The sequence below is a fragment of the Calliopsis andreniformis genome, chromosome 9 (genome assembly GCF_051401765.1).
Source record: "Calliopsis andreniformis isolate RMS-2024a chromosome 9, iyCalAndr_principal, whole genome shotgun sequence".
Taxonomy (NCBI): Eukaryota; Metazoa; Arthropoda; class Insecta; order Hymenoptera; family Andrenidae; genus Calliopsis; species Calliopsis andreniformis.
The window spans coordinates 3,826,228-3,839,419 of record NC_135070.1 but is presented as its reverse complement, the minus strand read 5'-3'; the positions used below and the strand labels follow the sequence as shown (position 1 = coordinate 3,839,419).

The following is a 13,192-nucleotide window of genomic DNA, read 5'->3' as shown; positions in this document are numbered from 1 at the left end:
CATAAATCTAGCACTAGGCGATGCCTCTTATTTTTTATAATTCGTTGTTTGTACTGACCCGCGAACTTATAACGAGTAATTACTAGACTGCGAATTTTTATGCATTTATGGAAATTTTAAACGTGTAAAAAGTTGCAGAATGCATATAATATTAAAAAGCATGTAAAATATGAAAATTAAAGTGCAAATTATAATATTTAAAAGATGAAGCAAAATAAAATACAAATTATAATATTTAAAAGATGAAGCAAAATAAAATACAAATTATAATATTTAAAAGATGAAGGAAATTTTTATTTTGGTTTTATTTTTTAACTATGTTTATGAAAATATAAAATTACATAAAATTTCGCAGTCTAGTGTTGTTCTGTTGTACCTTTCAGCCATGTTCTAACGCTATTATGATAATCAATTTCGTGTGCCTTGTGCTCTCAACAAAACGGATAATCTTAGTGACGAATTCACGCGATTTATGCGCCTGCGAAGCCCAGCAACGGGAGGAAGCCCTTTTCTGATCTTACGCCACGTATTACGTTACACATTTGCGTTATAAGATAAAGTGAGACAATGTAAGACTGGCTGAACGTCGACCCTTGGCTTGGGTAGTAGAGTTCTAATGCTGGAACTCGTAACTCGTTCCTTCGAAACTCATAATTATAAAATGGAGTAAGAGTTCGTTCGAAAAGAAATGCACGATTGGCTACGCGCGTTTGGCTTCAACGTGAAAGATGTGATTACAGTAGCGTTCGCGACCAATACAGTTCGCCTAGTTTCGTAATTATTGCCTGAGCAAAGTGAACAATCAACAGTGACATAGGTTGATCCTCGTCAGCCCGTTGTGTGATGATACTGTGCTATGCGTTCATGGTTATCAATAAATTGATATTTTCTTGAATTCTAGGCAAGCATACTCTATCAGTGACCTGAGTTCGTTATTTCACTTCGATTGTTTACTATGCAAGGTTTACTGTGACAATGTGAGTAAACAGGCGTATCAGTCTATCTGGACAGTGTCGACGATCCTTCGTAGTACATAGGACATAGTGTTCGCTTTTCACTCTCTCACCTCGGCACCGCAGAATAAGAAGGCGAAGAGGCGACTCGTGTTTCATTCGCGGCCGTCGATCTTTCGATTCTTCTTACATAACGCAAACCAGTTGCCGCTGAAGCTGTATGGGTGCCCGTGCAATCAGCACTCGAGGCAATAAATTTGCGATAGCAACTCGTCAAGGCGTTCGAAGGTCTGACCGACTGGCCTCGCGTTCTTCGATGGCTGATTTAAGAGTAATCCTGTTTTAATTGTGTTTATCTTGGGGCGCTGGCTATTGCTTCTGCGGTGTTACGTTAATGGTTCATTCAGAAACTGCCCTGCTCGTTTCGCCATGCAGTGGCTTTCGCGTGTACGATTCATCAGCAAAGGGAACGCGGTTTCTTTTTTACCCTTTCAGAAGTCGGGGGTACAAAGGCCAAGCGGCGGGACTCGAGCAACTTTTGGTCAGCTTTCGGGGTTCCGTGCGCTTTGATGTTTTCGTAAGGTTCAATGAGGTCTTTAAAACGTTTACTGTGGGCGGTTAAGATGAGCGGCTACGCGTGGAACATTGGGCACGTTAAGAGGTGTCTGTGCACGCACAGGGCGGAGTTACGCTTTTCTGCTGCACTGGATGTGTAAACCAGTTTTATTTATTGACTTAGAGCGCGCTGTAATTATAGAGTATACAAAAGGTTGCATTTGATAGATTTCAACTACCAGCTGCTGTAGATTTGCTTTCACAATATTTTATCTGATTTTAGTTTGCATTTCTTTTGACATATTTACTCATTATTACTTTAGTTAATGTGGGAGATCAATTTTAGGTACAAATTATAACTATAAGATTATATGCGACTATACGCCATTGTACTTGATTACATATGACCATGGCTAGAATGATTAAAGATGGTATTCAACTATAATGCGTAAGTATATTTAATTATATACATACGACTACAAGGAAATATTGTAACAAGCTATACGTAACTATAACTTGTAACTGTACATACATGACTACATGTGATTATGGGTGACTATAATGGAACATAAGCTACATTAATTCCACTACAAGATTATACGAACTAATAACTTTGATTCCTACACTTAAAATTTATTCACTTAGAATTTTATACCTATAACCGAATTTGCAACGCTATTTCTAGTGTCACTGAAATCTTTACTTTCATCTTTCTCTTACGCCTGAATTATTTAACTTTCGATCGTGTTAAACGTGTTTAATCACCACAATTAACGAAAGAGAACTCTACTATGATACTATTATGCTATCTATTATATAGTATATGCTATTATCCTATAACTGTACAAGCTACGAGTTGTTTTCCCACAACGCAGCCATTGACTGTAACCACCAAAAGAAAGGGGTTTGTCGGTGGCCGGAAATTCCGCTTCAGCTCGGTTCTCCCGCAGTAAGCTGAGTCGCCTCGAGTCCGTGAAACTCGGCCAGACATCTTTGGCGTCGACGTCGCTAAGATACTTGGCTTGCAACACGTCAGTTCTCGTTCACCTATCGTGGATACCGATCGTCGAATGCCTTCTTCGTTTACTTTTGCAGTTCAGTGAGGTTCCGTGATTCGAACGTGCACTATGTACTCTGGAAGACGCGCTACAGAGAGGACCCCTCTCACGAGGCCCTTGGATTCGCCGGATTATGTGGAGTTCGCGGGGCTTTTGAGGACCAGGAAGACACGCATCAGGCAATTTCAGTGCTGCATCTGCGGCACTTTAATGTAAGTCTACCAATAGTATCGTTTTTTGCTTATAGCGAAGGAAAAAATTATTGCTCGATAATGTGGGAGAAGCGAAGAGATCTTTGGTTCAAACATTTTTTGTGCGACCTGAATTTTTGTAGCTTTAAGGAGTAGTGTCATTGTTACTTTTCCGACTGTTATGATATAATGGAGGGGAAAGTATTGCTTTCAAATTTTGACCTCGTTCTTGTAAGTTCTTTGAATTTCTCGATGTTTTAAGATCCTGTGCTTTCAAAAATTCCAAAAACCCGATGGCTAAATTCTGGATGTATGTTGGTATCTATTTTGCTTTATATCCTTGAATTGGGTTATTGTAATTTCATGAAATTTGGTATGTTGGTTGCTGGATATAGGGCATTGGTGTCATTAAAGTTTTAAAAAATTTGGTTACGGATTAGCTGAGATGGGGGTGTATGAGTTACGAAATTTTAAAGGAGATTGAAGTTATGTTTTTAGCACGTTATGAAGAAATTTGGTAAAAAATGATTTTTTTCAAATATTCCCCTTTCCGCTATTAAAAATAAAAACTGCTAATTATGAGTTCTAATAACAAGCCATTTCTGGTGTAAATAAAATATCGCAACCTCGTTCTCAATTGTTTCAATATTGTGGTTATTTTTGTGCAACAATGAATGTCTATTTTTGAAGGATTTCGAGATTCTTGATTATTATTATCGTCCTGGTATTAAATATTTGTTATTTTATACCACAAGTTAGTTTCTTATATGTATTTAGTAAATATTGTATAATAGAGGATATTAACGTGATAAATTGATAATTAAGTAATTACTTGCTTTCAATATTATTTTTTCTAAAACTGTTGTAATCCGATTTGCTCTTGAACGATGCAAGGCTGGTGTACCGTGAGCGCATTACGAATTTGTGTCTGCAATTAAGCGCATTAATATAATTAGTCCGCAAAGTGTGCTACCTCGCGTTCAGTACACAAGGAGAACCAGCCGTTTAAAACAGATAAAATGAGTGAAGATCACATAAATTGAATGTGTAAGTGCCTAAGGAGTGCTATTCGAGAAACATTGCTCATAGTATGTTACAAAACCAAAGGTGATTCTTGAAAAAAAAAAAGAAAAAAAAGAAAATAAAAGTTATCAGATTCTCGTGAATTTTCTTGAGGTACAAATATTTATGTTCATTTGTACTAGCTAAAAAATTATGCGAAGGTTTTCTTTTTCTTTAGACGAATGACCAGACTGCGAATCTCTATGGAAATTTCAATATGCAAAAAAGTACAGTACCTGTATGATGTGTAAAAATAAAAAAGTACACTTTATAACATTTCAAGGTAGAAACAGATTCTTAATTAGGTTTTACTTTTCTAATTGTATTTATGACAATAGGAATTTACATAAATATCCACAGTTAAATAATAACTTTCATAGCACGAAGACAAGAAATTTTGTTCAACTCAAAGGCATTTGATGGTCCTCATAAGCGCATTACGAACAAAACGATCTGTTGCTCCTCGATGCCATAGAAAGAGTTCTATCGTCTTAATCTAAGCTGCAAAAATCATTGTGTATCCATTCCCCACCGTAAGCGGATACTTACGTAAATTCATCGTTCACCTCGACCATCGGCCAGACGACAGTTTCAGTCTGGCCGTAGCTCGAACGCGAACAAGAAACAATGCCTTCGTCAGAGACGACTTCGTTGACCGAAGCGAAGTCCGCGAGGGTGTGTTATGTCCACGAAACGTATCCATTTTATTCTTATCGGAGGAGGCAGAGGCAGCGTCTACGATGCGTCGTGTACACCTTAGCGACGTGAGTTTGCACCATCTTTGCACCGAATATATAGATCACCTTTACTCATATTTCTTGAAATACGATTCGATTCGTAAATTCATTGACGCTTCACGAGGGAGATTCGTTCGAGGTTTCTTCTTTGGGACCACAATCATGTGTTCCAATTACCTGCCTATTTTTTCGACAGTGTACTTATATCCAACACCCACGCTTGTTCTTTCTCCTTCTACTTTCTAACGATTATATGACAATTTTTTACTCTAGATTTAGTATATCAGCTGCCCTGCAATCTCAGCACGAAGGGGAAACGCAGTCGGTTGCAATAATAAGATCCTTCGCGGTTTCTCTGCTGTGGTTTTGGTCGGGTGTTACTTGAATACGGGGCAGATACACGCGAAATCTGTTAGCAGATTTGTTCGATATAGAAATTGTCGAGAAATACTGGGCTTTAGTGGCAATCGTACGATGGTCGCGAGGATATCATAAGATGTGTCTAAGACACTTTACATGTTTCAGTTGCTTGCGGGTTTCTTTTAAGAACAAACGACGAGTATTAAGAGCAACGAGTTCGTTATCGTATTTGCAGGGTAAAATGTCGCATAATTCGTTTACATGGCGTAAACAGTCATGGCAGAATGCGGCGTTTTGCGCGTAGGCTGATTAGCGTTACGTGACGCCGGCCTTGATTACATGCGTAATCGTACGGCGACTGTGCGGTTGCCCAACGCTGCAGCAGTCCAGGCATTTTCTAAGAAACTTCACAACATAAACGAGGGAATTGATATGAATCGCTATACGTGGAGGAAGTTATTGGAAAAGTGGGTAACTTTGCAGAGACTCTTATCTACTGCTCTGGTGAATCTGTGACAGTTTATGTTTCTACCATTTTTACATTGACACAGTTCTTCTTATTATTTTATAAATATTAAATGATACAGCAAAGAGAGAAGAATCTCGAGAACCGTGGGAAGTGAATATAACTGAATTTCTTTTAATTGCAACCCCTAATGTTCCTTCATTATTGTCAGAGTGACAGAAATCTACAAGAAACTCAATGTACTTGAATTAACCAAAGTCGATCTAATTTATCTAAAATTTTCAATTAAAAATGCTTAGAAAAAGAGGACAAACCACAAGGAAGAACGTTGCAGTTCTTCATTTTTCGAGGAAACTAATTATTGTACTACATTACTAAATTTTTTTCAGTTACCAAAGGCGACTAAATAATTGCCCAATGTACTCTTTGTTTCAGAGCAATCTTCACAATGGCTCTCATAGTGGCAGTTAGCTATTCCGTCAGCCACGATACTATGGACGAATCTCCGAACCTTACGTCCTCTTCATCATCGACTTTAACCAACTTTACCGGTTTGAGACTAGGCTTTGCTCCTGGTTTTGGTTCCTATACGCTGTTCAGCACTCCAGCGATGCCCTCGTCATCCAACTCTGTTATCTTCGCTAGTAAGAACGTTAGTCCATCCCCACTGACCGAGGAGGAGTACAAAGAAGGTTTAGAAGCGGGACGCCAGGCAATAAACAATCGCATATTCGCGGATGCCACCGCCTTGGCGTCCCCTCTGCCATACCCTTCGCCAGAATCAAGACATCGTTACGCTGTGAGCACATGCCTGAGCGTTAGGGAGCTGGCATTGGCAGCCATCGGGGAGCTTGCCGCCACGCAGAAGATCGAGAACTCGAGGAACATCTTCGGCACGACGTCCGCTTTTGGGAGCTTCTTCGACGGTGGCTGGGCGCCTCAGAGCATTTGCAAGTATTTGATCACTCCCAGTTGCGTGACCAGCAAGTACAGAACCTTCGATGGAAGCTGCAACCGACCCATGCAATGGGGAGCATCCATGACGCCATACAGGAGAGTTTTACCACCCAGCTACGCCGATGGTATCGAGGCACCGCGTAAGGCTATTTCAGGGGCAGAACTGCCGTCTGCCAGAGAGGTCAGCTTGAAGGTGCACAAACCGTCGCCTAGCAGTAATCCCAATTTTACGGTGATGCTGGCTGTTTATGGGCAGTTTCTGGACCATGATATCACCGCGACTGCGATCAGTCAGGGCATCAATGGCAGTTCTATCTCGTGCTGTCCCCCATCGTTTAAACATCCTGAGTGTTTCCCAGTGCCCGTAGATGCCGGAGATCCAGTATTCGACATTGCTAGGAGGACTTGTATGGACTTCGTGAGATCTGCGTCGGCTCCCCAGTGCAAACTTGGTCCTAGGCAGCAATTGAATCAGGTAATGTTGTGTAGAAATTTCTGGGAGGCTTGATCATAGGACTTGACTTCTTTAGATGATATAAAACTGCATCACATGGCACAGTGAAATATTATCTCGAAAAATGAATATGAACGCACAATACGCGATTCATCCGTTTCGTCGATTAATTAAGTTCATTATAGAACGCATTTTATGGATGTTCTGTATTGCATTAGTAGTGGAGGATTGCGTGATGAGGAGAAGAAATGAAAGAGAAATTTAATTAATAGACATACAGGGTGTTCAACAATAGGTGTCTGAAATTTTAAGGTGTGATTCTATGTGTCTAAATAAGACATAAATTAAAAATAATAAAATTGCGTGTAAGGCTTCCTTTCAGAGTTATTAATTCTTGAAAAAACGCCTAAAATTTGCGCGAAATGTGTCTGACTGAACTTATTCTACTGACTTCGCTATATCTGACTTTCAAACTCCGAAACGAACCTACAAACACACTTTTATTAATTTAGATTTTCGTTTTATTTTAGCGTGTAGAATTACCCCGACGTCTATGAACACTTCTAACATCTGTCATTGAACACTCTGTATAGCATATTAGACAACAGATGAGAACAAATTTAAAGGGTGATTTTAAAGTATCTTCCATTCATTGATTTTATATTTAAAAATTAGTAAAATCGATAAACTACAAGATACCATGAAACTGGGGATCAAGCTATGAGAAATACAGATTGTCATAACTGCTGTTCGTGTCAATTGCTGTAAAATATCTGTCATTATAAGGCAAAACAACCTACGTTACATTTTTAAAAAAATCGAGTTAACGCCATAATTGAGATCTAGAATATAGAATTTATATTTAAAGAAAGAATAAAGGACATGAAAAGAAGTTTTTCGTTTAATAAAAAGGGTTCTAGAAGACACAAGTCCAGAAGACAGTACTGAAACTAAAAACTTTAAACGCCAGTATCTCGAAAACGAAAACATGACTTACAATTAGTTTAAGGACACTAACTGATATTAGATGTCATTTTTATCGGTATTTGTAAACCTTATATAATCATTTGAGAGGAGATTTGTCGTCAAAAGTATATCATAGAATTTTACTTAGATCATTTTACATATTGCAATACCATGAAAGCGTGCAGATAATTATGTACAGTAGTATACGCCGTTTTACCTTACAACCGCAGATAGAATCATAGCTATATTTATATATATAGAGTGCGTGTGCTAAATTTCCCAATATTCGAACGCTTAAGATGTCAAATGTCCCAGTAAGTGAACAACTTAAAAATGTATGTTCTAGTGCTTGAATTATGAAGTCCTTGTAGCTGAGTATACTATTTTGTGACGCTATCTTTTGTTTTTACATTTGTTTTTACATTCAAATTTAAGCTTACAATTAAATAATCGGGACACTTATCCTCTTACATCAGTGTGCCATGGTAGCAACTGCTTTCTTTATTTACTAAAACGAATAAGCGAAAGTCGAAATATATTTTTGTTGTTCTTGATTTTCGTCTTATTTGGATATTTAGAATCATTCTTTAAATTTTCTCTCACACGGAATCAAAGACTCTGTAATCTTTAATAAGAACAAGTAACGTTAGAAACTTCTACTAATAACTCTGCTTCAAGGAAACAGTTTTAATTGTTCCTTGATTCGCAGGTGACTTCGTTCATTGATGGCTCAACAATTTACGGATCAGATGACGGCACAGCGCGAGATTTACGAGAGTTCGCTGGCGGTCGTTTGAGGATGCAGAGGACGCCAGACAATCGAACCCTATTACCGCCCAGCACGAACCCCAACGACGGCTGCAACAGGGAAACTGAACGCCTGAGAGGCCGCTACTGCTTTGCTGCCGGCGATGCAAGAGCGAACGAGAACTTGCACTTGACGACGATGCACCTCCTTTGGGCGCGACAGCACAATAGAATCGCCGAGCAGCTGGCTAAGATCAATCCACAATGGGACGACGAGACGCTCTATGAAGAGTCTCGACGTATAGTGGGCGCTCAGCTCCAGCACATCACGTATCAGGAATTCGTACCGATCATTCTAGGTGAACAAGAGACAAACCTTCGCGATCTTAGGCCCCTGCAATATGGCTACAGACAATGGGCAGAGGATCCAGACGACCCGAGCACTGACCCAACTATAGCAAACAGTTTCGCAGCAGCTGCTTTCAGGTTCGCTCACACTCTGTTGCCTGGGCTAATGAGGGTGACGAACGAGCAACAGGGTACTTCTTCCTATGTAGAGCTTCATAGGATGCTATTTAATCCCTATAGTCTTTACTCCGAAGGCGGAGTGAAAAGCTCTGTTACTTCTGCTACTGAGAATGTTATTCAAATGACATCCACACATGTTACGTCTCAGTTGACGAATCATCTATTCGAAGATCCTATGATGAACAGTACCGTGCCTTGTGGGTTAGACTTGGTATCGCTGAACATTCAGCGCGGAAGGGATCACGGTCTACCTGGGTACACGAAATGGAGGGAATATTGTGGACTAGGGAAGGCAGAAAGCTTTTCTGACTTGGATGGACACTTAGACCCGCAAACTCTTCAAGATATTTCGATGCTGTACGCTTCTGTTCATGATGTTGACTTGTACACTGGAGCTCTAGCAGAGTTACCGAAGACTGGTGGAATCGTTGGGCCCACTTTCACTTGTTTAATCGCTGATCAATTCGTTCGTCTGCAGAAAGGAGATCGATTTTGGTATGAAATACCTGGAAAACCTCATTCGTTCACTGCAGGTGAGGATATTCAGAATGTTTTATATAATAGGGAATTAGTAATCTTATCTGCCAATTGTATCGTTTAATTATATGTTTATTCATCTCGCCAATGTGTCACCTTTTTTCTTATTCTAGACCAGCTTCAAGAATTGCGTAAGACTTCGCTAGCAAGGATTATTTGCGACTGTTCTGATGGAGTGACGCAAACACAGGCCCAGGTGATGCGAGCTATTGGACCCAACAACCCTATGATGTCTTGCGAGGACATATCTGAGCCTTCCTTTGAAGCTTGGCGTGAAAACAAGACGGCTATGCCTCTATTGAAAGCTGCATTCACGCCAGTCAATTGGGCAGACTTCAAAAGTAGTATCAACAAGACGATACAGGACGTTGTGACATACATTAATAATACAAGAGCGTCTGCTATGCTGAGTACAGACTGGGCGGTCTTCAAGGATTACATAAACAATACGTTTTCTGATCTAAAGAATGATGTGTCCGCTTTGTATCCCAAAAAGGTTGCCAATAGTTCTATACTGAATGAAAAATCGACTTGGAACCCAGGGGATTCCTCAGACAGCTTTATTCTAAGAGCAGCTGGACCTCCGAGTATGTATCAGGATTGGATTGACTTCAAAGCTAGCATAATACAGTCCCTGAACGATTCCATAAAAAGCATGGGTAGTGGTCCAGTCGCTGCTGGTAAGTGGATCGCTTTTAAACAAAATATTGCTAATCAGTTTGCTGATTTGAAGAATCAGATAGCGTCCGTAAAGACAGAAATGGATCCCGAATTGTTAAAGCAAACCACGCTAAAGACAAATGAACAACTTAAGGATCCTATGATACCAGCAATCTTCGACTGGAAGAATTTCAAGGACAATATTATAAACTCTGTGAATGATACAATTGCTGATATAGCCACTAACATGCCTCCTCCTGGTGATCCAGCTTGGGCGACTTTTGGCGACGACATAAAGGACAGATTCTCTGCTTTTCGAACGAAAATAAATGACCAGAAGCCTACAGTTCCTACAGAACTAGCACCAGGGCAACCAGACATGACTGACGACTGGTTGGCTTATAAGACTGACATCATTAAGACTGTGAACGATGCAGTGAAGAAGGTGAACGATGCAATGCCTCCTCCTGGTGATCCAGCGTGGGCGACGTACAGGGACGAGATCATGAAGAGTTTCTCTGCATTCAAGAGCACGCCGTCCCCATTAGAGCTCGCAACGTTGTCTAGCACGCCTGAAAACGTGGCTCCTCAGCGTGGAAAATTGGGCGCCGCTTTGTCAGCTAAAATTGACAATTCCCAACTCACCAGTTTGACCAATGATTGGCTAGAATTCCATGATCAAATCAATGCCTCTCTAGCTAAGGTAATTGAAGATATCCAAAATAAGAAGCCAACGACTATCGATCCTGTTAGTTGGGTTGCGTTCAAAGATTCGACCATGAATGATTTTGCAAAGCTAAAGGATGAAATTGCCAGCATGAAGGCTGAATGGGTGACAGAAATTAGTAAATTAAAGCCAAATCAGAGTTCACCTGTACTAAAAGCAGCGTTTAAAAAGGACGGACCTGGAGATATTCCCAAATTTGATTACACCAAGTTTATAAAGCCTGTCATATCACCTGATGACTGGGTGGCGTTCAAGCAGCAGATAAATGATACAGTGATGAATCTCCTGAACGCAGCGAACACCACAGAGATACCTGATTTCGATCAAATTCACGAGATGTTCAACGCGTCCTTCGCTGATCTGAAGAACGATATCGCCTCGTTACGGAATTTGCTCGTTGAGAACCGCGACAAAGTAGATTGGATCAATTTCCAAACGCAACTGAACTCCACGGTACAGGATCTCGTGGAGGGTCTTCGAAATCAGAGCACCGTTGGGAACACAGTGAAGGTTTTGTTTCAAACCAAGGATAAACTGTCGACTCTCGAGCCGCCAGTGTCCTCTGACATGCCACCAGTGGATTGGATACAGTATATTTCCGGGATCAACCAAACGGTCACTGCTACTTTGAAAGCTGTTAGAGCTACGAAACCAGCAGCACTGATGGTCACTGCTGAAGAGCCAGCGTCCTCCTCTTCCAGTAAGTCTTCGCCTCTTCCGGAATGGCAGATAGTTCCTTGCCTAGCAAGTGTCTTTCTATCGTTAGTGTTAAAGTTCCAAATATCTGTTGGACATTGAAGCAACTGAAGACAACACCCCTTCACTTTTTTACCATTACTGTTGTACATATATTCTATTTATGGGGTAACATTTACTAACCATGGCTAAAGAACACAGAAAAAGAAGAAACAGTGAGCGGCAATGAATAGATAACTGTCATCAATTCTTCTGAAAAAGTTCAACACTTAAATAACGAGTTTACGTGGCGAGACTTAGCAGAAGTGCCGTGCCCCTTTTTATCCAAAAATCCGATCCTTCCGGTCCAGCGTTGAGATCGACTGCCACGACGAAGGAAGGCCTTCCTTGATCGCCGCTCCTCTGGGGATAATAGTAGCAAGGGCAGCTGTAGAGTCCTGCGCACAGAATTAAAAGGAGAAACTTTGACGTTAACAAGCCGAGTTTTTCCATCTTCCCGCTTTCTCTCCTAACTGTTCCCCTTCCCCCGTTTTTTCTGTTACCTCTCGTCCTCTTTTTAGGGTGCTCCGTGGGCCGGAAGTAAATCACCGGCATGTCGCAAACAAGTTGCATGGGGGCCGGCTCGACGAGGACGCTGTTCCTCTTGTCCCAGCCAGCGCCTTCCAGAAAGATGGAGCGTATGTACACGCCGTCCTGTAATGGAATGTACACACGGGGTTATAAGCGTGCACACACGCTGCTATTTCGCAACGATATCGCGACGCTGAATTCTTTATTCTTCCCCCGTCCCCTCTCCACTTCTTCATTTTTTCCAGGATCATTTCGCTTGCATTAAAAGGGGAGCACGATGACGGTCGAGGAAAGGGGGATCGGATAATTGAATCGATTTCGGTGTTTGTATCGCGACGATATTATGCCGTTACGAACGAGTGGTAGAATATGTATAGCTTGAATTGAATTGTGGAATCAGGAGGCAACGAGTTTTAGACCTCGTCGCCTGAATTTGTTGCGCGACAGAGGCGAGCTTAACGTAGGTTAAATGGAACAAAATTGGGTCTACTACATTCGGGGGTGATGAAGTGCGAGTCTATTGTAATTTCGAGGACCACTTCGAAGCGTCAATCACAGATTTTGATGAAGCTTTGTGGATTTGAAGAATAACAAAAAATGTTTGAGTAGTGTTTTTTGTTATTACCCGTGTTGGGATAATGGTATTTGTTATTATTCGTAAAGGAGTGAAAATCGTAGTCAAAAAAGGAGGGATAAATTGTTTTTGGTTTACCATTTTAAAACGTATTGGATGTAGAAGAAAGCATACCTCATGCCATTCTGTATGTTTGAAAACATTCACCTTACTATCTCGTTCTTACGAGAATCTGTTCATTTAATAGATATATTTTACACGTTGCCTGTTGTACGATTTTTTCAATATCCTTTCTAAATGAATTTATATAAATTATAAATATACATAATTTTATAGTTTAATAATAGACACATTCCTTCACATTGTTCCTAGTAATAATAATGATGCTTGAAAG

General features: G+C 40.5%; 2 protein-coding genes across 2 annotated transcripts in view; one reads left to right on the top strand and one right to left on the bottom strand.

Moving 5' to 3' along the window:
- Positions 1 to 2,635: 2,635 nt before the first annotated feature.
- Positions 2,636 to 13,061, top strand: LOC143183047 (uncharacterized). Its single transcript, XM_076384423.1, has 4 exons — positions 2,636 to 2,778; positions 5,818 to 6,814; positions 8,469 to 9,567; positions 9,685 to 13,061. Exons 1-4 carry the CDS (start codon positions 2,636 to 2,638, stop codon positions 11,754 to 11,756), a joined length of 4,311 nt encoding a protein of 1,436 aa, XP_076240538.1. The 3' UTR covers positions 11,757 to 13,061.
- The window catches only part of Kl-2 (dynein heavy chain 2, axonemal kl-2), a 74,438-nt gene continuing 73,182 nt past the window's right edge, over positions 11,937 to 13,192 (bottom strand). Inside the window, exons 63-64 of the mRNA XM_076384830.1 lie at positions 12,197 to 12,347; positions 11,937 to 12,091 (exon numbers count right to left, since the gene is read on the bottom strand). Of these exons, the coding sequence (XP_076240945.1) occupies positions 11,937 to 12,091; positions 12,197 to 12,347 (306 nt within the window). The remainder of the gene's footprint in view (positions 12,092 to 12,196; positions 12,348 to 13,192) is intronic.